General features: G+C 38.4%; 1 protein-coding gene across 4 annotated transcripts in view; it reads left to right on the top strand.

Annotated features, from left to right (window-relative positions):
* Positions 1-23,444, top strand: part of EIF2B3 (eukaryotic translation initiation factor 2B subunit gamma) — a 132,857-nt gene that overhangs the window by 39,545 nt on the left and 69,868 nt on the right. For all 4 annotated transcript variants that reach the window (XM_042950875.1, XM_042950876.1, XM_042950877.1 and 1 more), the window contains exons 4-5: positions 7,043-7,202; positions 20,767-20,878. In XM_042950875.1, the coding sequence (XP_042806809.1) occupies positions 7,043-7,202; positions 20,767-20,878 (272 nt within the window). The remainder of the gene's footprint in view (positions 1-7,042; positions 7,203-20,766; positions 20,879-23,444) is intronic.

Genomic DNA, 23,444 nt, shown 5'->3' with positions numbered 1-23,444 from the left:
AAAAATAAATAAACATTTTAAAAAAAATTTAATTAAAAAAAAAAGAAAGTCTAGATGGGAAAAAAAACCCGTTTAATCCAATTTAGTTATTTAAGGTCTGTAATGGAAGAGAAAAGACTTCATTTCTAGCTGAGATAATATATTGGGTACTGTCTTTTATAATAACTGTGACAGGACCTGCAACTTGATGGATGAATGTGTGGTGGGATGGGAAAAGAGAATGGGGAATGCATTTTTGGCAGTTTACTCCAGCAAGTTAACATTAGCTATGTGGTAGGGGAATTGTGGCAGAGAAGGCTGAATTAGGTAGGTGGAGTCATATTTGAAAGACCTTTAGTGTCATACTAAGGAACTTAAACTCAATCTTACAAAGCAGTGATATTCTAAATGGGGTGATCTCAAAGCCGGGGGTGTGTAGGATGGAGTACCAGAGGAAGATATTAGAATAGAATCTCTAGTTCTTTTAATTTTATCTCTTCACTTAAAAAAATATCAATTTTTGTATATGTTGTCTGAAGAGCATGTTATATCACTTATAGTGATTCGTGTATTTTTAAATAAATTTTAAAAGTAAGTGGGAATAGGGGCACCTGAGTGGTTCAGTTGGTTAAGTGTCAGGCTTCGGCTCAGGTCATGATCTCACGGTTCATGGGTTCAAGCCCCGTGTCAGGCTCTGTGCTGACAGCTTAGAGCCTGGAGCCTGCTTCAGATTCTGTGTCTCCCTCTTTTGCCGCCCCTCCCCCACTCACGCTCTGTCTGTCTCTCTCTCTCAAAAACGTTAAAAAAAAATTCTTTTTTGGGCGACTGGGTGGCTCAGCCAGTTGAGCGTCCGACTTCGGCTCAGGTTATGATCTCACAATTCATGAGTTCGAGCCCCGCATCGGGCTCTATGCTGACATCTCAGAGCCTAGAGCCTGCTTAGGATTCTGCGTCTCCCTCTCTCTGCCCCTTCCCTGCTCACGCTCTGTCTCTGTCTCAAAAATAAATAAACATTAAAAAAAATAAGAATAATAAAATAAATGAATAAAAATTCTTCTTTAAAGTAAGTGGGAATAGTTGAATAAATGTTCAACTTTTTTTTTTTTTTTTTTTATGTTTGGAGAACATTATTTTAGGCTGTCTTTAAGCAGGGAAATGAAATAAGTAGTGGAAATTGAAGTGTGGATTAGAATAGGGGAAAACTGGAATGAGAGAGACCAGCTAAGAGACTGGAAGAATACTTTGAGACCTAAACTAAGGTAGTGCAGTGGAGATAAAAGAAAAGGACTTGGTGACCAGTAACATGTTGGGGTAGGGGACTGGGCAGGAAAGAGAGAGGAATTCATTCCTAGATTATGGCCAGATTTCTCACTTCAGATCCTGGTGGTGGTGACATTATGATTAAGCTAAGGAACACAGGAAGGATGTTTAGCTCTAAGCCTAAGGATTATCACATTTCTTACAGACTGAGTTGGTCATTACTTCCTGCACCTAATGCCCCAGACTCATTAAAAACAAAATGGCAGTTGGCCCTTTGCCTTGCACTTTGGGAACTGCAGACTGGGAGTGTTTTCCAAACATTTTCAACGGAAATCAAGCATGGTGAGGTCTCCATTGCAGTTAGACATTGGTGTTTATTAAAACACCAAACTACTCTTGACGGTTGGATTGGGATTGGACCACATAGGAAATGTAAATTGTAACCATTCATAGTAGCACCAAGTAGCTGAATTCATTAGTTCCATATGGGCAGGGGTGGAGTACAGGGTGGTGATTTGGATCATAGCCATTGTTTGTGGAAGTGCTGGGTGGGTAAAAGCGAGGTTACCTTGCCTTTACGGGTTTTCTTCCAGTGGAATAAGTGTTTTTCTCTCTCCATGCCATAGGAAATTGTTTGCCAGATTGTGTTATTTATAACAATCTGTCATGGAGCAGCTGCCAGGAAAAGAAGAAAGGCTATTCCCAGTAGCTCTTACCACCTCCCACCATACCGCTACCACCTCACACACATATATACGGTTTTCTGATTTAACTTTTGTTTTTTTCTTCTAGTTTTACTCAGTGGTTTTGGCTTGATTGAAAATGTTCTTGTAATGAGAGATTTCTGAGCCTTGCCATGGCTTTGTAATTGGGTTTTCTGAGCTTAATTTGTTTGCTTTAGCCAAAACTAACTGGCAGCAGTTGGAATTTTGAATTCCTGGAGGTCTTGAGTTCTCCCCAAACACTAACATGCTGTTTTCACCTTCCCTTAAAGACCTTGTATGTTTCCATACAGTTTGTCAAAACTGGACACATTTGCGATCCTTTAGAGCCGTGCTTTTTGCGCTTGACATTGCCCTAACTCCTGTAAAGGAACAGACTTGGGATAAAGGGATACTGAGGACTATTAGAACAGTGAGTAGGGAGGTCTGAGGAGATTCCATTTGGTCTCTGCAAAAGAAGAGGCTTACTGTTGGCGTTAGAAAAGAACTGGTTACCTGAAACACAAAGCAGCGGAGGCTTGGTGTGTCCAGGGAACTTTTCAAGTTAATTGCATTTCAGATATACAGTTCCTTCACAGTCCAAACAGTCTATGTTTATTCATGGCTTGTGGTCACACGTGATCAGAAATGCCTCTGGCTCTTAACAGTTTCTCTGCTTTTTCTCTCTGGGTTCCAGTTAGTAGAAGAATATTTGCATTTCTAGAATGGGCTTTACATTTTTAGAATAAAAATCAAACAACAGTTATTTATTTTCTATTATAGCTTTTATAAAAATGTAAAGAGAAATAGGTGGTAGTATGAAGATACAAGGATGATTGTTTTCCTTTTAGACTTTTGTTTCTTTTTCCAGGATTTCCAGCTTTGGAAACAACGTACATTGATCAAAGAGCAAAGACTTCCCTTTGGAAGTGGTGGAGTTGCAAAGAGGATGGGAATGTGTTTGGTTTGAGTGAGTTTTAGATGGAGCGTTTTCTGGGGACAGAGGCAGGAGAGGGCCTGACAGAGTAGCACCTCCATCTGTATCCCAAGCCCTGCCCTTTCTGACTGACGCCTCTCTTTTCACACTGAGAGCAGATGGCAACCAAACAGTGGGGGGAGGGGTCTGTTTCTTGTGCTCCTTGGGGATTTTGCATTCAGCTTAGCAAAAAGTCATCTAAAAGCAAAGAGAAAAATGAAGCAGTAGACTGTTCACATTGACCCAGGACTTGTTTGGCATTCACTACACTGACAGATTTATTTTTGGCAAATATTCAATGATAACCGCACTTATTTTCCAAGATGACATTGTCACCACTTCAGAGGCATTTGCATTGGGATCATTTTCTTCACTTTGGAGTACACTTGATAATTAAATTTATTGTAGAACAGTCAGCTTGCAAAAATCAGCCATCTTATTAGAGAAAGAAGTTCTTTTTTCTCAGTAAACTGTCATTTTCATTATAATGAAATGGGACTTCTGTACTGCTGTCCTGACATGTCTTTAATAATAGCCCATGTTCCCTGCCTTCCTATGCATTGTTACAAGAAGTAGGGTTCTGTATGCTATCTCTTCCTGAGCTTTCATATACATAGGCTGATTTGCTAATATTTGGTGGTTCCTAGATGGTGAGGTTAGGAATTTTTTTTCCTAAAAAAAATTTTTTTTTTTTTTAGCTCCGTTAAAATCCAGAAGGAACTAAGATAGCTTTAAGCAAAAGAGTAAAAAAATCCAAATTTGAACTTCTTAACTTGAAGAGGCTCTCAAAAGGAATTGTTTGGGCTATAAATAATAAGTTATATGTGTAGAAAAAGAAATGATGGTTCTTGTATTTCAAGAAGTAAGCCAAGTCCTCAGTCAGTTAAGTGTCTGACTTCGGCTCAGGTCTTGATCTCAGTTTGTGAGTTCGAGCCCCAAATCGGGCTCTTTGCTGATGGCTCGGAGCCTGGAGCCTGCTTCAGATTCTGTCTCCTTCTCTCTCTGCCCCTCCCCGACTTGTGCTCTGTCTCTCAAAAATAAACAAATGTAAAAAAAAAAAAAAAAAAAAAAAAAATTAAAAGAACCAAGCCAAGGCATTCTTATAGTTGAGCCTCAATTTCTTTTTTTTTTTTAATATGGAATTTATTGTCAAATTAGTTTCCATACAACACCCAGTGCTCATCCCAACGGGTGCCCTCCTCAACACCCATCACCAACCCCTCCCCCCCCCCCCCCCCCCCCCCCCCCCCCCGTCAACCCTCAGTTTCTTCTCAGTTTTTAAGAGTCTCTTATGTTTTGCTTCCTCCTGAGCCTCAATTTCTGAGGAAACATGACTTTTTACTGTAGTAGAATGTGAGTTGAAATCATCCATTTTTCCCACCCAAAGCAGGAATCTTGATTTTAAATTAAAATCTCAGAAGAGTAGGAACCACGTACAAGAATGTCCATGTAGATACTCATTTTATTTATTCTTAAACCAGGAATAATTTAGTTCAGTGTTTTTCAGACTTTTTAAAATAGCAAAACCTGTTTTCCAAGCCAAAGCTTGTACAGAAGCCTATCTAAGAAAATAAAATTAATAAAAGAGGAGTTTCCCTGGTTGACTCAGAAAGGGCAGTAGGAATCAGGCTTTACTTCAGGCCCCCCTCAGAAACTGCAGGTGTGCTATTGAGAAACATTTGTGTAGTTAATTTAAATTGCAATTTAAGGAATTCATTTTTCCATTGATTGTTTTGGGACTTCTGTTTTCTGCACTTATGATAAAGTGTAGTAGCAGAATGTATAGGTAGCAATTTGTTAAAAATATATTAAGTAGCCTTTCTTAGCCACTCACTTTAACACTTCCTAGTACACTCTTTCAGAGTAGGGCCTGGGTGAGCATAGAGTAAGTGCTCAATAAATGTTAGGTAAGTGGGGCGCCTTGGTGGCTCAGTCGGTTGAGTGTCCGACTTTGGCTCAGGTCATGATCTCATGGTTCGTGGGTTCGGGCCCCCGCATCAGGCTCTGTGCTGACAGCTCAGAGCTTGGAGCCTGCTTCAGATTCTGTCTCTCTCTCTTTCTACCCCTCCCCTGTTCACACTTTGTCTCTCTCTCTCAAAAATAAATAAATATTAAAAAATAATAAAAAAATAAATGTTAGGTAAGTGAATTGTTGCAAGTGATAATCCAGTTTCTGCTTGAGCACTTCTAATGATGGGAAATTCATTGCCTTACAAAATTACTCTTTTTGACTAGCTCTGATTGACAGATATAAGTTAATATGGAAACTAAAATACTTTTCTTCATGTGTTTCCTCTTTGTTCTTAGTTTTGTTCTTGGGCTATTTAGGTAAAATTTGGTTCTTCCTTAAGACTGCCAGGTATTGGGGTGCCTGGGTGGCTCAGTTGGTTAAGCATCAGACTTCAGCTCAAGTCACGATCTCACAGTTCATGGGTTCGAGGCCTCTGTCAGGCTCTGTGCTGACCTCTCAGAGCCTGGAGCCTGCTTCAGATTCTGTGTCTCCCTCTCTCTCTGCCCCTTCCCTGCTTGCACTCTCTCTCTCAAAAATAAACATTAAGAAAAAAAAAAGAAAAGACTGCCAGGTATTTAAAGAATGCTTTTAGGGGCACCTGGGTGGCTCAGTTGGTTAAGTGTCAGGCTTCAGCTCAGGTCATGATCTCACGGTTCGTGGGTTCAAGCCCTGCATCAGGCTCTATGCTGACAGCTTGGAGCCTGGAGCCTGCTTTGGATTCTGTGTCTCCCTCTCTCTCTCTGCCCCTCCCCCACTCTCTCTCTCTCTCTCTCTCTCTCTCTCAAAACTAAATAAACATTAGGAAATAACGTTTTTAATAAAGAATGCTTTTATCTCTTTCTTTCTTAATCCCACCCCATAATCCTTGTCCTGCCCACTGTCTCCCCTACAGTCTTTTCCCTATTAAACAGCTTCTCTTCTTTCACTATTATGTTTCTAGCTCTTTCACCACCTTGATCATCTTCTTATTGATGCTTTTTTAGTTTATCAAGTATACTCCTAAAATATGATACTCCAGTTGATATCTAGTACCCATAGTGTTGGGTACTAGACAGACCAAAATTTAGAAGTATCTAAGATCTAAGTTTAGATGTTTTGGGTGCCTAATACTGTGGACTAGAAACTCCCTTAAATTGGTTTTCAAACTACCAAAGCTATGTTTCTTCAAACACTATTCACTAGTATAGATTATTTATTTATATAAATAGTCATTACAAGTTGTTAGATCTTAGTTACCTAACTACTATAAACCTGTTTCTTTGTCTGTAAAGTACAAATGCTAATAGTGCTTACTGCATAGTGTTATAAAGATTGGGAATGCATGCAAAGTTACCATGATTCCTGGCCAATAGTACACACTCAGTGAACGTTAATTACTATTATTCGTTATTATTGTAATTAATCTGAATTACCAGACTTGCAACCAGAATACCCACCACATGAGAAAATCTTTTTTTTACTTCATTGATTTATTCATTCATTCATCAAATAATTACTAAATGCCTATTATGTGCCAGACACTGTGGTAGTTAGTTCTCATATTTCTTATCCATAAAAATGAAAACTAATAATATTAATAATAATCCCACACCATGGTGTTATTATAAGAATTAAATGAGTGCTTTTATACATACCTGAGGTTGTATTGTAATTATTTACTATTTACATTGGTTTCCTTGAGAGATGGGACTTATGTTATATTCACCCTTTTATTTTCTAGTACTATAGCAAAGTTACTGTTTCATAGTATTTCATAACCATATGGAATCATCAGACTATGTGAAAATGTTTTTCAAACTGTAAAGGGATATATAAATTTATGATCATTAATTATATTTCATGGAAATAGACAATGTGGTGGTTTTCAGACTCTGTTCCTTAGAGCCCAGGATTCCAGTGGACCCTCAGATTCAGCAGCCATAAGGCTCACCCAGGGAGAGGCAGATATTCAGTTAGAACAGCCTATTTATGTTACTTATTCTGCTGCTATTAAAAAAGTTTGAAAACAAGTGTCCAGTTTGTGTGTGCTTCTAAGCCATTGTAAGTTTATCCTGTGATGATTATTGTGATCCATTGCCTTTTGTGATATTGACTTTCCCCTTCTCCATTTGACAGACAGATGTTCTAGTCCTGAGCTGTGATCTCATAACAGATGTTGCCTTACACGAAGTTGTAGACCTGTTCAGAGCTCATGATGCATCCCTTGCGATGTTAATGAGAAAAGGCCAAGATGGCTTAGAACAAGTTCCAGGTCAAAAGGGGAAAAAAAAAACAGGTAAGGAGACTGGAGTTTGGTTTATTTGTATGTTAGGTTTTTATAATTATTATTGTCATTCATGTTTTCACTTAAACATTTATTGAAAATTTAAAGGATGTGTTCAATTTGGGGCATCTGGCAAGCTCTATTGGTAGAGCATGTGACTCTTGATCTCAGGGTTATGAGTTCAAGCCCCATGTTGGAAGGAAGGAAGGAAGGAAGGAAGGAAGGAAAGAAGGAAGGAAGGAAGGGAGGAAGGAAAAGAAAGGAAAGGAAAGAAGAAAGAAAGAAAGAAAGAAAGAAAGAAAGAAAGAAAGAAAGAAAGAAAGAAAAAGAAAGAAAGAAAGAAAGAAAAATTGACTGATTCATTTATTGAGAGCTGATTGCACTGCAGGCACTGTGCTAGGGGTTGATGACATAAAGTCAGAAAAGACAGTTCCTGACTTGAAGAGGCTTAGAACTATTGATTAGATTCTGTAAAGTCCAGAGGATTTGTGTGCAGAGAGGAGCACTCAGAATTATTTGCATTGTGTTTAAGGCTCAAATAATTGAATGCATATATCTAAGAAACAAAAAATCTAATTTAAGATCAAATATTAAAAAATAGTTAAACTAGGGATACCTGGATGACTCGGTTGAGCATCCAACTCTTGATTTTGGCTCAGGTCATGATCCCAGGGTCATGGGATTGAGCCCCATGTCAGGCGCTGCACTGAGCATGGAACCTGCTTAAGACTGTCTCTCCCTCTCCCTCTCCCTCTCCCTCTCTCCCCTGCTTGCATTCTCCCTCTCCCTCTCCCTCTCCCTCTCCCTCTCCCTCTCCCTCTCCCTCTCCCTCTCCCTCTCCCTCTCCCTCTCCAATAAAAAATAGAATAATTTTAGGGGCACCTGGGTGGCTCAGTCAGTTAAGCATCCGACTTCGGCTCAGGTCATAATCTCACGGTTGGTGAGTTCGAGCCCCATGTCGGGCTCTGTGCTGACAGCTCAGAGCCTGGAGCCTGCTTCAGATTCTGTGTCTCCCTCTGTCTCTGCCCCTCCCCCACTCGTACTCTGTCTCTCTCTGCCTCTCAAAAATAAAAAAATGTAATAAAAAAAATTAAAAAAAAAAAACAATTTTGATGCTTAAATTGACACACCTTGGCCATTGAAAGTTTATTTAAGGTGACTCCTCTCTTTGAAAACGTATGATGTACACTGATAACCTACTTTTTAGCTGAAGTGTAATTACAGAAGACAGGGAAGCAGGGAATAGGACTGGAGAGGATACAGAGATCAGACTAAAGAGTTTGGACTTTATCCTCAAAACAGTGGGGAGTTGGGGTACCTGGGTGGTTCAGTTGGTTGAGCATCCAACTTTGGCTCAGGTCATGATCTCACAGTTCATGAGTTTAAGCCCCATATCGGGCTCAGTCTGTTGAACGTCCAACTCTTGATTTCAGCTCAGGTCATGATCCCATGGTTCATGGGTTGCAGCCCCACCTCAGGCTCTACGCTGACTGTGCAGAGCCTGCTTGGGATTCTCTTTCTCCCTCTCTCTCTCTTTCTGCCCCTCTCTGCACATGCTCTCTCTCTCTCTCTCTCAAAATAAATAAATAAACTAATAAACAAATTAACATTAAAAAAAAAGAACATCTTAGAAAAAAAAACAGTGGGGAGTTGTTGAGGAATTTTATTGTATGTGCTGCTGAAGTGAGCGCAAGTTGTTGAGGAATTTTAAACGAGAATGTCTGATCAGATTTGTGTTATAGAAAGATTTTCTATTCTTAGTATGAAATTTTGAATTTCTCTGTATCTGTATTTTATTATATTTGAAAGCTGAGTTTCACCTAAATAACTGAGTTTTAAATTCTTCCTGTGGAAGGGCCCCTGGCTGGCTCAGTCAATTACGCATTCGACTTTGGCTTGGGTCATGTTCTCATGGTTTGTGGGTTCAAGCCCCACATGGGCTCTCTGCTGTCAGCACAGAGCCCACTTTGGATCCTCTGTCCCTTCTCTCTCTGCCCCTCCCCCACTCGTGCTCACACACACTCTCACGCTCTTCCAAAAATAAATAAACACTAAAAATAATAATACAAAAAATAAATTCCTCCTGTGGAATGCTATGCATTTCAATGATAAGAATTTTTTTTTTAAAGAACCCTAATATTCTCAAATTGTATATTTGGTCTGCCTCTTAGCTGTTATTATGTGCCAGAATAGGCTACAGTCCCCTTTTTCCCAGATATTGTTTAATAGAGTGGATCCGGTAGGTCCAAGTTTCCCAAATGGTGTTCTTACCAACTTACAAGAAAATGACTAATGGCTAGATGTTTCAGCAGCCATCTTTCCCCCTCTTGCCACTTCTTTCCCAGAAGATTTGTAGATGGTAGATTCTGAGGAGGGCAAGATCAAATTCATGTTTGGATTTTTGGGACTTTTTTTTTCCTTACTCCAGGTCTTTACACATGTTGTTCTCTGCCCAAAATCCTCGCCATCCCCTCTCCCCACAACACACGTACTCTAAATTTAGCTTAGCCTTCAAGTTCTTTTCTGAGAGGGGCCTTTCTTGACCCTCTAATATGAAACCATACTCCTTTGTTTGTCTAAATATGGTAGCCCTGCTGTCTTATTTACTCTCTCCTATACTCAACTGTATGCTCTGTAAGAGCTGGGATCATTATATTCTATTTTGTTCATTTTGTCCCCAGCACTTGGCCTAGTTATGGCCCATAGCAGTCAATAGATGTTATCGAATGGTTGAGGAGCCTGCCTGTAAAGGCAATTCTTATTGTCCCCCACCCAGTAAGAGAAATTAGATTCAACTTTTATTTAGTCCATCCAGTTCACTGTAGTATTTCTTAAACTCCTCCCCACTTCTCAGAGTTATATAGCCTTGGTCCAGGCTAGATTCAATAAATATCAGTGTGCTTGAGAATCACACAAATGAAAGCTGTCACTTGGCTGTCACCTCTCAATCAGCTTAGCTCCCTCTGCACTAACAAATGTTGGCAGGCCTTCTGAGCCTGTTTGTTTTTTTGGGTTGTTTTTTTTTTTTTTTTTTTTTTTTTTTTTTGCTTCAGCTTTCTTTATTTCTCAAAGCTGAACTGTTAGAAAACTCTCTGCTTGGGTTTCTGCTTTATCTCTTTTCTCTTCTCAATCCCCAACTCCCCCACTCTTTCTAATTATATTTAACAGAACTGACTTGAAATCCCAGCATATTGAAAATCGAAATTGTTGGGGCGCCTGAATGGCTCGGTCGGTTGAGCGGCCGACTTTGGCTCGGGTCATGATCTCGCGGTCCGTGAGTTTGAGCCCCGCGTCAGACTCTGTGCTGACAGCTCAGAGCCTGGAGCCTGTTTCAGATTCTGTGTCTCCCTCTCTCTGACCCTCCCCTGTTCATGCTCTGTCTCTCACTGTCTCAAAAATAAATAAATGTTAAAAAATTAAAAAAAAAAAAAAAAGAAAATCAAAATTGTTGTGATTGAAGAAACAGCATGCAGAAGTAGGTTCAAATATGCTAGAATTTATAAGTCACAGTGTACAATAATAGGAGCATATGTAAAATACAGGGAGCAATTTAATGCCCCAGTTACAGGGAAATATATTTAAAAACATGGTATTTGAAAAGAAGGAGGAACAACTTACTAATATGCAGACAGGCTACTTGGAATGAGATCCCTGACTTATAAATGCATTAAGTTTTGATATAGTCATTGAATTTAGAACATACTATATGTAAAGTTTATGCTAAGCCTCATATGGGAAACAAAGATAAGATTTGCTCTCAAACTAGGGGCGCCTGGGTGGCTCAGTAGGTTAAGCGGCCGAATTCAGCTCAGGTCACGATCTCACGGTCTGTGAGCTCGAGCCCCGCGTCGGGCTCTGTGCTGACGGCTCAGAGCCTGGAGCCTGCTTCCGATTCTGTGTCTCCCTCTCTCTCTGCCCCTCCCCCGTTCATGCTCTGTCTCTCTCTGTCTCAAAAATAAATAAACGTTAAAAAAAAAAAAAAAAATTGTATAAAAAAAAAAAAAAAAGATTTGCTCTCAAACTAAAATCTAGTGAATTGCTGAAACTAATATTACACTATATCTTCACTAACTGGAATTTAAATAAAAACTTGAAACAATGAAATAAAATAAAATCCATTGAACAGGGCTAGGTAGTTTTGTTATTTACCAAGTTTTATATCCATGAATGGCCTACCAGCATTTTGTGGATAGTTGCTTAATATCAGTCACATCAGTGGTAAGTGGTAGAATCAGAACTTGAACCCATGCTTTCTGACTCCATAGCCTGGGCTTTCTTTTTCTTTCTTTTTTGAATTTAGTTTTTGTTTTTATCAAAGTTTTATATGCTCATAATTTAAAGACTGATGGAATTATCCAAGTTATATTATAATAAATAGCAGTCGTTAGCCCTGTCTATTCTCACCTTACTCAGAGGCAGCCACTTTCAACATTTTTAGCTAACTTTTTTTCACATTTAATTCCACATCTCCAAATAACGTGGTTTGTTGTTTTTTGGGGGTTTTTTTGCTATGTCTTCGTATTTTTAGTTTTAGGAATTATTTACTTATTTCCTACTATGGGACTTAAAGCTGTAGTTCTGTTTTACCGTACCTTCTACCCCCACCACACACATGTAAACTTCTAGTCTCCCCATTTTTTACAGTATTTATTAACTGAATATTTAATGTTTACTATAACTGTTTAAATGGTATTCACAGCTGAACCTTGTATATGATTAATTTTCTCCTTCCTCCTTTTATTTTTCTAAAAATTGTCTTGTTTTTTCATTTGCTTATTTTTCTGTGTATTTATTACTAATTCAACATCAGCCTCAGTTGTGTGAATTCCTCTCATTACTTTCCAACACATTCAGTGTTCTCTCAGTTTCAGATTCTTGAAGATAATCTCTCTTAGAGCTTTTCTGGATTAGTTGTTCTGCTGTGAAACTACCATTTTAGGTTCACCCTTCACTGTCATATTTTGAAAGTCATTATTTTCCTCTTTCCCAGTTTATTTCTTTTATTTATTTATTTTGAGAGAGAGAGAGAACAAGGGGAGAGAGACAGAGGATCTGAAGTGGGCTCTGTGCTGACAGCAGAGAGCCCAATGTGGGGCTCAGTCTCACGAACTGTGAGATCATGGCCTGAGCCAAAGTCAGACACTTAACTGACTGAGCCACCCAGGCGCCCCTTATTTTATTTTTTCCTCTTTTCTTAGCTTATACTCACTCTTTTGTGGAACATATCCTCTTGTAGCCTCCTGAGATGAGGTTTGTGAAAAATAAATTTTTGAGCTTTTGCATGTCTTTATTCTATCCTCATAGTTGTTTGATATTTTGGCTGGGTATAATCTTCTCTTGAAATCATGTTTCCTCAAAATGTTGAAGGTATTATTTCACTGTCTTCTAGCTTTTCTAGTAAGTCTAACACCATTCTGATTCTTCATTCTCTGCATGAAACCTTCCCACCCACCCACCCCAACCTTCTGGGAAGCTTATACAATCTTTTTGTTTCCAAAATTATAAAATTTCACACTGATTATCCTCAGTATGGTCTAATATCATCCCGTGTTAGATGATAACGGGCCTTTCGATCTGAATATTCAAGTCTTCAATTCTGAAAAATTTCTGAAACTAATCTCTTTTTTTTAACACACCACCAAACTCAAAATTTAAAATAACTTCTGTCAATGTGATCTCCACGTGTCCCCAACTCATTATTGTCCCTATCTAAGGTACCCTTGCTGAATCCTGTGTTTATTATTTTTCTTTTTTTTCTTTCTTTTTCATATAGTTATATCTCAGCTTTTTGTATTCCTAGAAGATATATGTATATATTTTACTTATTCTGATTTTATACAAAAGATAGCATGTATTCATTCAATTTATTCAATGTAATCCCTATCAAAATTGTAGTGTTGGGGCACCTGAGTGGCTCAGTCAATTGTATCCAGCTCTTGGTTTTGGCTCAGATCATGATGTCACAATTCATGAGTTCAAGCCCCACGTTGGGCTCCACGATGACAGTGCAGAACCTGCTTGGGAATCTCTCTCTCCCTCTCTGTCTGCCCCTCCCCAGCTCACATTCATGCTCTCTTCTCTCTCAAAATAAATAAATAAACTTAAAATAAATTCCAATAGCATTTTCCTCAGAAACAGAACCAAAAAAAAAAAAATCCTAAAATTTGTATGGAGCAGTAAAAGAACCCGAATAACCAAAGCAGTCTTGAGAAAAAACAAAGTTGGAGGCATCATGCTCCCTGATTTCAAATATTTTAAAGCTATAATACTTAAAACAGTATTGTGTTGGCATAAAAACAGACACACAGATCAGTGGAACAGAATAAAGAGCACAGAATTAACCCCACACATATATGGTCAATTAGTTTATGACTAAGGAGCCAATATACCATGGGGAAAGGATAAGCTCTTCAAGAAATGGTGCTAGGAAAATTGTACAGCCACATGCAAAAGAATGAAATGGGATCACTATCTTATACCATACACAAAAATTAACTCAGAATGAATTAAAGCCTTGAATGTAAGACCTGAAACTATACAGCTCCTAGAAGAAAACATAGGCAGTAAGCTTCTTGAGATAAGTCTCCTTGATTTTTGAGTCTGACACCAAAATCAAAAGCAACAAAAGCAAAAATAAACAAGTGGAACTATATCAAACTAAAAAGTTTCCATGCAGTAAAGGAAACCATCAACAAAATGAAAAGGCAACCTACTGAATTGGAGAAAATATATGCAAACCATATATCTGATAAGGGGCTAAGAACTCATACAACTTAATTGCAAAAAGAAACAATCCAATTAAAAAATGGGCAGAAGATTTGAATAAACATTTTTCTTTTCTTTTTAAGTTTATTCATTTATTTTGAGAGAGAGAGAGAGCATGAGTATGAGAGGGGCAGAGAGAGAGGGAGGGAAAGAATCCCAAGCAGGCTCCATGCACTTAGCATGGAGCCTGATGCAGGGCTTGATCTCACAAACCATGAGATCATGACCTAAGCCAAAATCAAGAGCCAGATGCTTAAGCGACAGAGCCACCCAGGTGCCTCTGAATAGACATTTTTCTAAAGAAGACATGCAGAGGGCCAATAGGTACATTAAAAGATGCTTTACATCATTAATCATCAGGGAAATACAAACCACAATGTGCTACTACCTCATACCTGTTAGAATGGCTATTACCAAAAAGACTAGAAATAACAAGTGTTGGTGAGGATACGTAGAAAAAGAAGCCCTCATGCACTGTTGGTAGGAATGTAAATTGATGCAGCCATTTTGGGAAACAGTATGGAGGTTCCTCAAAAAATTAAAAATAGAACTACCATATGATCCAATAAGTCTACTTGAGTATTTTTCCAGAGAAAATAAAAACACTAATTCAAAAAGATATATGCACCCCTTGTTCCTTGCAATACTATTTACAGTAACCAAGATATGGAAACAAACCTAAGTGTCCTTCAGTACATGAGTGAATAAAGAAGTTGTAGTATATATACACAATGGAATATTATTCAGCCATAAAAAGAATGAAATTTTGGCATTTGCAGCAACATGGATGGACCTCAAGGATATTATGTGAAGTGAAATAAATCAAACAGAAATACAGATACCATATGATCTCTTCTATATGTGGAATCTAAAAAAATAATTTTTTTTTAACTAAACTCATAGATACAGAGAACAGATTGGTGCTTTCCAGAGGTAGATGGTAGAAATGGGTGAACTGCTTTTGTTTTGTTTTGTTTTAGTTTAAATAAATTGAATTTTTTTTTTTAATGTAAAGTTAAACACTGCAAAAAAAAAAAAATGTAGCAAGATGTATGTAATCTGCTCATGATTCTTTAGGTTGGTAGTTTGGCCTGTTATAACTGAGTTGTCTCATCTCTGTTCAAGTGGTATTAGCTAGTTTATCAGTTTTCTGTTGCTGCTAGTGTATGTTATCTATTGCTATATAACAAATTACCATAAACTTAACATCTTGAAACAACAGAGTGGGTCAGGAGTCCAGGTATTTGCTTAGTTGGGTCCTCTGATTCTGAGTCTTTCAGAAAGCTGAAATCAAGTTGTCATTCAGGGTTGAGGTCTCATCTGAAGGCTCAGCCAGGAAAGAATTTGCTTCTAAGCGCTCTTGTTTGTCAGCAGAATTTCAGTTCCCTAAGGACTGTTGGACTGAGAGCCTCAGTTTCTAGCTGGCTGTTGGCCAGAGGCTGCCCTCATTTCTTTATCACTTGGGCCTCTTCAACATAACAGTTTGCTTTGCCAAAGCCAGCAAGGAGAGAATCTTCTAACAAGACAGAAATGACAAAGTTATGTAACTGAATCACAGAAATAATATCTCATCACTTTTGCCACATTTTGTTGGTTAGAAGCAAATTGCTGGCCAGCCAGCTGTTCTCAGTGGGAGGGGATACAGAAATTGTGTGATTACCAAGAGGCAATTAACATTCTTAGAGGCTGCCTACCACAGTTGGGTACACTAATATGTCTAGGGCCTAAGCTGTGATAATTGAGTTTCTCTTTCATCCAGTCTGTTGCCATACTGGAGGCCCAAGCTGGTTTATATAACAGCAGCAGGTTCTAAAAGAGTAAGAGAAGATACACCTGGATGGCTCAGTTGGTTGAGCATCTGACTCTTGACTTGGGCTCAGGTCATGATCCTAGGATCGTGGGATTAAACACCCCATCGGGCTCTACACTCAGCGCGGAGCCCGCTTCAGATTCTCTCTCTTCCTCTGCCCCCTCTTCCCCATTCATGTACTCTCTCTATCTCCTTCTAAAAGAGGAGGAGAGAGTAGAAGAAGCTACACACAAGGTCTCCTGAAGCTAAGCGTGGAATTCAGACTGTGTCATTCCATTGCACTCTGTTAAAGCTAGTTGCTAGGCTAGCTTAGATATAAAGGATGGAGAACTAGATCTTACCTCTTTTTTTCTCCTGTGAGCACTTTTTTTCCTTCACTTTTTTTTATTGTAAAATACATATAAAATTTACCATCTTTTTTTAAGTGTACAGTCCGGTGGTATTTTTAAAGAGTTTATTTATTTTTAAGTAATCTCTACCCCCAATGTGGGGCTCAAACTCATGATTCTGAGATCAAGAGTTGCAAGCTCTACAAACAGCCATCCAGGCGACCCTACGGTTTAATGGTATTAAATACATGTGTAATGTTGTGCAACCATCACCACCATCTGTGTAACTTTTTTCATCTTGTGAAACTGAAACTCTATACCCATTAAACAATAACTCCCCATTCCCCTCTCCCCCCCCAATCCCTGGAAACCACCATTATACTTTCTTTTTTTTAATGTTTATGTATTTTTGAGAGAGAGAGTGAGTGTGAGTAGGGGTGGAGGCAGAGAGAGAGACACAGAATCTGAAGCAGGCTCCAGGCTCTGAGCTGTCATGACCTGAGCCGAAGTGAGATGCTTAACTGACTGAGCCACCCAGGTGCCCATGTTTTTATTTTTAATGTTTATTTTTTATTTTTAAGAGAGAGAGCACCAGCAGGAGAGGGACAGGGGGCGGGGGTGGACAGAGGGTCTGCAGCAGGCTCCACGCTGACATTAGCAGAGAGTCCATTGTGGAGCTCAAACTTGTGAATGGTGAGATCATGACCTGAGCCAAAGTCAAACATTCAACCGACTGAGCCACCCACGTGCCCCATATCCTTTCTGTCTCTATGATTTTAACTACTTTAAGTACCATATGTAAGTGGAATCATACAGTATTTGTCCTTTTGTCACAGGCTTATTTCATAAAGTATAATGCCCTCAAGGTTCCTCCGTGTTAAGCATGAGGATTTCCTTCATTTTTAAGGCTGAATAATATTCTCTTGTATGTGTATATTACATTTTGCTTATCACTCCATCAGTGGAAATTTGGGTGGTTTTCACATTTTTGCTATTGTGAATAATGCTGTTACGAATAAGGGTATGCACACTATCTCTGTGAGACCCTACTTTCAGTTCTTTTGGGTGGTCTACCCAGAAGTGGAATTGCTGAATCGTGTGGTAATTCTATTTTTTTAATGTTTTGAGGAACCGCCAAACAATTTTCCATGGTGGCTATACCATTGTACATTCTAGACCTTACCTCTTGAAGAAGTACAACAAATTTGTAACCCTTTTAACTCTACCATATACGTTTTTAGTTTTTATTTGCTAATATTTTATTTAAGATCCTTGTATTTATATAACAAATGAATGTGCCTGTAATTTTTCTGTCTCATAATGTCTTTGTCTGGTCTTGGTATCAGGATCATGCTAGCCTCATAAAACGAGTTGGAATTCCCTACTATAAATGTAATGCCTATCACAAGGGAGGTGCACAAGTTTGTTTATTAGTTGAATGAGTGAATGGATAAGTAAATGACAATAGAGGAGACAGAAGTGTCAGATAAATAAAAATCAACTAGGGGCGCCTGGGTGGCTCAGTCGGTTAAGCGGCCGACTTCGGCTCAGGTAATGATCTCGCGGTCAGTGAGTTCAAGCCCCGTGTCGGGCTCTGTGCTGACAGCTCAGAGCCTGGAGCCTGTTTCAGATTCTGTGTCTCCCTCTCTCTGACCCTCCCCTGTTCATGCTCTGTCTCTCTCTGTCTCAAAAATAAATAAATGTTAAAAAATTTTATTAAAAAAAAAATCAACTAGAAAAAAAATATAACTAGTTGACAGAATTTTTTTAATGGTAATTCATAGTTTCTTTCTTAATCTGCTTGCTTAATCTTATTTTTGTAGCCTTCTTAGGATGGACATTTTGATGTTATCTTCTCTGCTCCCAAAGTAGAATTTACTTTGTTAAAGCAGAACATAAACAAGTTTCTATAATTTGTAGTGTATTCTGAGGTCCTGGTTACTATGGTAGCTTCAAGGAAGCAAATATAAGGAGGGGCCCCTGAGAGTGAAGAATGTGAGTAAAGAGCAACATAGCTGAAACATGGACTTGAAAATCACTGCTCCCAGGACATTCAATAATTTGAGGTTTTGTAGGCTGAAGGACTTGGATAGAGTAAGCACTCCAAATATATCCAAAAATAACATTTCTGTGTTTCTTTTTAAAATATTGGCTCATAATCAGACTGCTGCAAACCTTTATATTCTCAAGTTTCCATGTAATGGATGAACTGATATATGTCATATCTGCTGTGTGGCATTTGAAATTCTCTGCAAAATTTGCTTCAATTGAAATTCCCTGTAAAACTTACCCTCAAATTGGCACTATTTGCCCTTCCTTCTTTGGAATTCGCTAATCTTGGTCATTGAGAAAAATAACATATAACTTATTTTTTTTTAAGTTTATTTATTTATTTATTTATTTAAGTAATCTCTACACCCAACATGGGGCTCAAACTTACAACCCTGAGATCAAGAGTTACATGCTCTTCCAACTGAGCCAGCCAGGCACCCCAACGTAAGATTTTTTTTTTTTTTTTTTTTTTTAACATTTATTTTTTGAGAGACTGAGAGGGACAGTGTGAGCAGGGGAGGGGAGAGAGAGAGAGGGAGACACAGAATCTGAAGCAGGCTCCAGGCTCCGAGCTGTTAGCACAGAGCCTGATGCGGGGCTTGAACCCACAAACCCTGAAATCATGACCTGAGCCGAAGTTGGGCGCTTAACCGACTGAGCCACCCGAGCACCCCCCAGCATATGATTTTTTTTTATGATTGTTTCTCCCTATTTAGATTCAGACACTGCATGTGATAAGATGACCAAAAACCATCTCAAGGAATGAATGCTTTCAAGCACCTGAGCTAAAACACATTATACACTTGTAATACATTTGGTTCTAGGTATATAGGCAACTGCAGCCAACAGTGAATCATGTTCAGTTATTTGGTAGCTGTTGTCTGTCAGTAGGAGACAGACAAATTCACCTTTAGAAATACTATTTTTCGGGGCGCCTGGGTGGCTCAGTCAGTTAAGCGTCCGACTTTGGCTCAGGTCATGATCTTGCAGTTTGTGAGTTTGAGCCCGGTGTCGGGTTCTGTGCTGACAGCTCAGAACCTGGAGTCTGCTTTGGATTCTGTGTCTCCTTCTCTCTCTGCCCCTCCCTCACTTGTGCTCCGTCTCTCTCCATCAAAAATAAATAAAATTTTTTTTTTAATTAAAAAAAAAGGAAAAACTATTTTTCTAGAGCTCAACTTTTTTCTTCTTTCAAGAAGGTATTAAATCATTGCTTTATTATTGTGAGGATCAAATGAGAGCATGCATTTTAATTTTTTTAGCAAAACATTTTATTTAATGTTTGATTTAATAGCACTGTTATAAGAACTTTACAAATCTTAACTGATACAGTGCTCATAACAAGCCTGTGAGGTAGGCACTATTATGATACCCATTTTGCAGATGAAGCTGAAGAATAGAGAAGTTTAGTATCTTGTTTAGGACATACAGCTAGTAAGTGGGATTCATACCCAGGTAGTCAGGCCTCAGAGGCTCTCTTCTTAATCATTATGCTATGCTGCCTCTATGTGAAAATGCTTTTGTAAGCTATAGGTACTCCTCAGCTTCTCAGATGTTAGTAGGAGATTTTATTAAGTGCCTAACACTGTACTAGATGTTAAAGGAGATATAAAGGAATCATAAGCTTGCCTTTGAAGAATTTATAATCTGGTTGGCCGAAAGAAATCTAACATAGAAAACAGCAATAATATGACAGCCTGTAAAATCACTGTCTACCAAAGAACCCTCCACATCTAGTAAAAATGCACCTTATTTTCTTTGAATGCTGTCTCATACAGAATAAAATCTAATGCATAATAGACATACAGTTAATGTTGATTGAATGTACATGTCTGTAAATAATATTTTTCTCATTTCCACAGTGCACAGACCTAGGGTATTCTTTGCAGAGAAAGAATTCCTTGTTATACTTTCTGTGCCATGTAGTGAGTTTATGGTTTATCCATATAGTCAGCTTTTTATTATTAATTTTTATTTATTTTTGACAAAGAAAAATTATGTGTATTTAAAGTGTACAGTGGTGTTTTGATATATGTAGACATGATTGTGAAATGATTACCACGGTCAAACTAACATATCTTTACTCCTTAACTCTGTTTTTGAGATAATTTCGCATTTACAGAATGATTACAAGACTAGTACAGAGAACTTATATATCCTTTACCCAAATTCCCCAAATGTTAACATTTGTTCTATCATTTTCTCTCTCTAATGATATATATTCAGTGTATGATATGTATACACAATGTAGTACATACACTATTACTGTTTTTCTGAGCTGTTTGAGAATAAGTTGCAGATGATTCCCTTTGCTTTTAAATCAGTGTGTATCCTGCCCCCCACCTCTCTAACATTGCTACAGTACTTTAATCTATAGACCTTATTCAAACTTCACTAGTTAACCTAATAATACCCTTTAGAACAATACAAAAATATTTTGACTACCCATGTTATAAACACTGTGATAAACACTGTGATATAACACAGTATTTAAAACATATATATATAACAATCCTGTATTTAGTTCCAAGAGAATTGTGAGCAGGTGCCCTGTCCCCCTGACTTAGTCATGCAGGCAGGGGCAAATGGCTTTGTTTGATTTTCTTTCTTTTGTATGATTCAGTGGAGCAGCGTGACTTCATTGGAGTGGACAGCACAGGAAAGAGGCTGCTCTTCATGGCTAATGAAGCAGACTTGGATGAAGAGCTGGTCATTAAGGGATCCATCCTGCAAAAGTAAGCCCTAGGGTTTTTCTTTCTGGCAATTCTCCTTGTCTTAAAACAAAATAAAACCACCCAGTGGATGGGAAAGAGGGAATGAAAGCGAGATTATACTGTGTGAAATTGACAAAAGTATGTGACTATTTTCCCATGAGATAGGATGAAGGCTTTTCTTCCCCACATAAGCTTAGCTTTTCCCTGTGTTTTTTTCTTGCCAAGGTAGAGTCAAATCCTGCACAGCAGCTGTGGGGAGAACAGGGAACTGGACTGTCTTTCTAACAGTGTTATAGACCTTCTTTTTCTTTTTTTTAATTGTGGTAAACACACATTTTAACCACTTTTAAGCATATGGTTTAGTAATGTTAAACATATTCACATTGTTATGAAACAGATCTCTAAAACTTTTTCATCTTGCAAATCTGAAGTTCCATATCCATTAAACAACAGCTCTTCTCTTTTTCCTGTCCCCCAGCTCCAGGTAATCACCATTTGACTTTCTGTTCCTATGAACTTGACTACTTTAGATACCTCAGATAAGTGGAATTATATAGTACTTATGTTTTGTCAGCTGGCTTATTTCACTTAGTATAATATCCTCAGGGTTCCTTCATGTTGTAAGCATGTGTCAGAATTTCCTTCTTTTTTGGGGCGCCTGGGTGGCGCAGTCGGTTAAGCGTCCGACTTCAGCCAGGTCACGATCTCGCGGTCCGTGAGTTCGAGCCCCGCGTCAGGCTCTGGGCTGATGGCTCGGAGCCTGGAGCCTGTTTCCGATTCTGTGTCTCCCTCTCTCTCTGCCCCTCCCCCGTTCATGCTCTGTCTCTCTCTGTCCCAAAAATAAATAAAAAAAAAAAGAATTTCCTTCTTTTTTTAAGGCTGTATAATATTCCATTGTGTGTATATGCCACATTTTTAAAATGTATTCATTTGTCCATGGACATTTGGTTTGCTTCCACCTCTTGACTATTGTGAATAATGCTGCAGTGAACATGTGTGCACATATCCCTTTGACATCCTGCTTTGAATTCTTCTGGATATACACCCAGAAGTGGGATTGCTAGATTATATGATAGTTCTAGTTTTAATTTTTAGAGAAACCTCCATACTATTTTCCATAGTGGCTGTACCATTTTACAATTGCACAAAGGTTCCAATTTCTCTACATCCTCACCAACACTTGTTATTTTCTGTTTTTTGATAGTAGCCATCGTAATGGCTACAAATAAGCAAACCAGGCACATTTTCTTTAAATAGCATTTATTGAGTGCTTACCCAGCATGGACTTTTTCATCAGAAGCCACCATACTCAGAGCTTTACTGCCTCATACCAGTACATAGGAATGTTTAAAAACTGTTTGGAGCCTGGGTTGGACTTGTCTGTAGTTTTGCCATAGCCTGCTTGTCCCAGATTGTAAATCTCTGTTATTCTTGACTAAACCCATTTTTGCTGTTAAAAAACAAAACAAAACAAACAAAAACATGTTTGGACCCTGAACAAAATGAATGTGAGAGGAGTAAATTGGGAAAGAAAAATGTCATTGATTTTGCCATCCAGGACAACAGAGGTAGGAAACATATTTCAAACTATATATTTTAATGAAAATGAAATTAAATTCTAGCTTCAGCTAGCCCAGTTAACCCAATGTATTAGAGTTCTATATTAGCGCCTTTGTTGTCTTATCTATAAAAATGTGTTTAATAATAATAGGGCTGCTATGGGGAATAAAACTGGCAGAAATTTCAACAGCGACAAAGTAGGATAATTAAATATAATAAAGTTTAAAAATTGAAGGTCAAGGAAAGAGACAAGATTCTGATGAAGAATAGAAAGGAATAAAGGTGGGTCCCAACACCCTATCACTCCTCCCCAGAAGCCATACTGATGTGTTAATGAAATCCTGCAAATTCCCACTAAAAGCTCCAAAGCTGGAAAGAACCAAACCAAGCACATTTTATCTTCTTTTTTAAGTACTTTTATCTTCTTCTGACCGAGAAGTAGCAGGAACAACTACTTGCAAGTAAATGATGAAGCAGGGAAAATGAACAATGAGGCTGACTCTTTAACAGAAATGAAAGATCAAGCATAAAAATGAATAAGTGAAGTAATATGAAGCTGGAGACTATCCCTCTTTAGGAATGGAATATAACCCTTAATTATGTGGACTGAAAGAAGAATCTTTAACAGAATCTCAGGAAAGAAAAATGTGTTTTTTTAAAGATTATTTTACTTATTTCGAGAGAGATATAGAGAACAAGGAGAGGAGGGGCAGAGAAAGAGAGCAGGAGACAGAATCCCAAGCAGACTCTGCACTACCAGCACAGAGCACAACATGGGGCTCAAACTCACGAACCATGAGATCGTGACCTGTGCCGAAGTCAAGAGTTGGACACTTTATCAACTGAACCACCCAGGCCCCCCAAGAAGAATGTTTTAACAAAGATTCTGTAGTACTTTAGCTCTGTTCCTTCTGCTCCTTCTATCCCTCTGCCTCCCATCATTCCCTGAAGCCATAGAAAAGTACACAGAATATAAAATAACCAGCACTACTGGGTATTTACCCAAAGAAACCAAAAATAGTAATTT

Source organism: Panthera leo, chromosome C1 (genome assembly GCF_018350215.1).
Source record: "Panthera leo isolate Ple1 chromosome C1, P.leo_Ple1_pat1.1, whole genome shotgun sequence".
Lineage (NCBI taxonomy): Eukaryota > Metazoa > Chordata > Mammalia > Carnivora > Felidae > Panthera > Panthera leo.
This window is presented reverse-complemented; position numbering and strand designations above follow the sequence as displayed.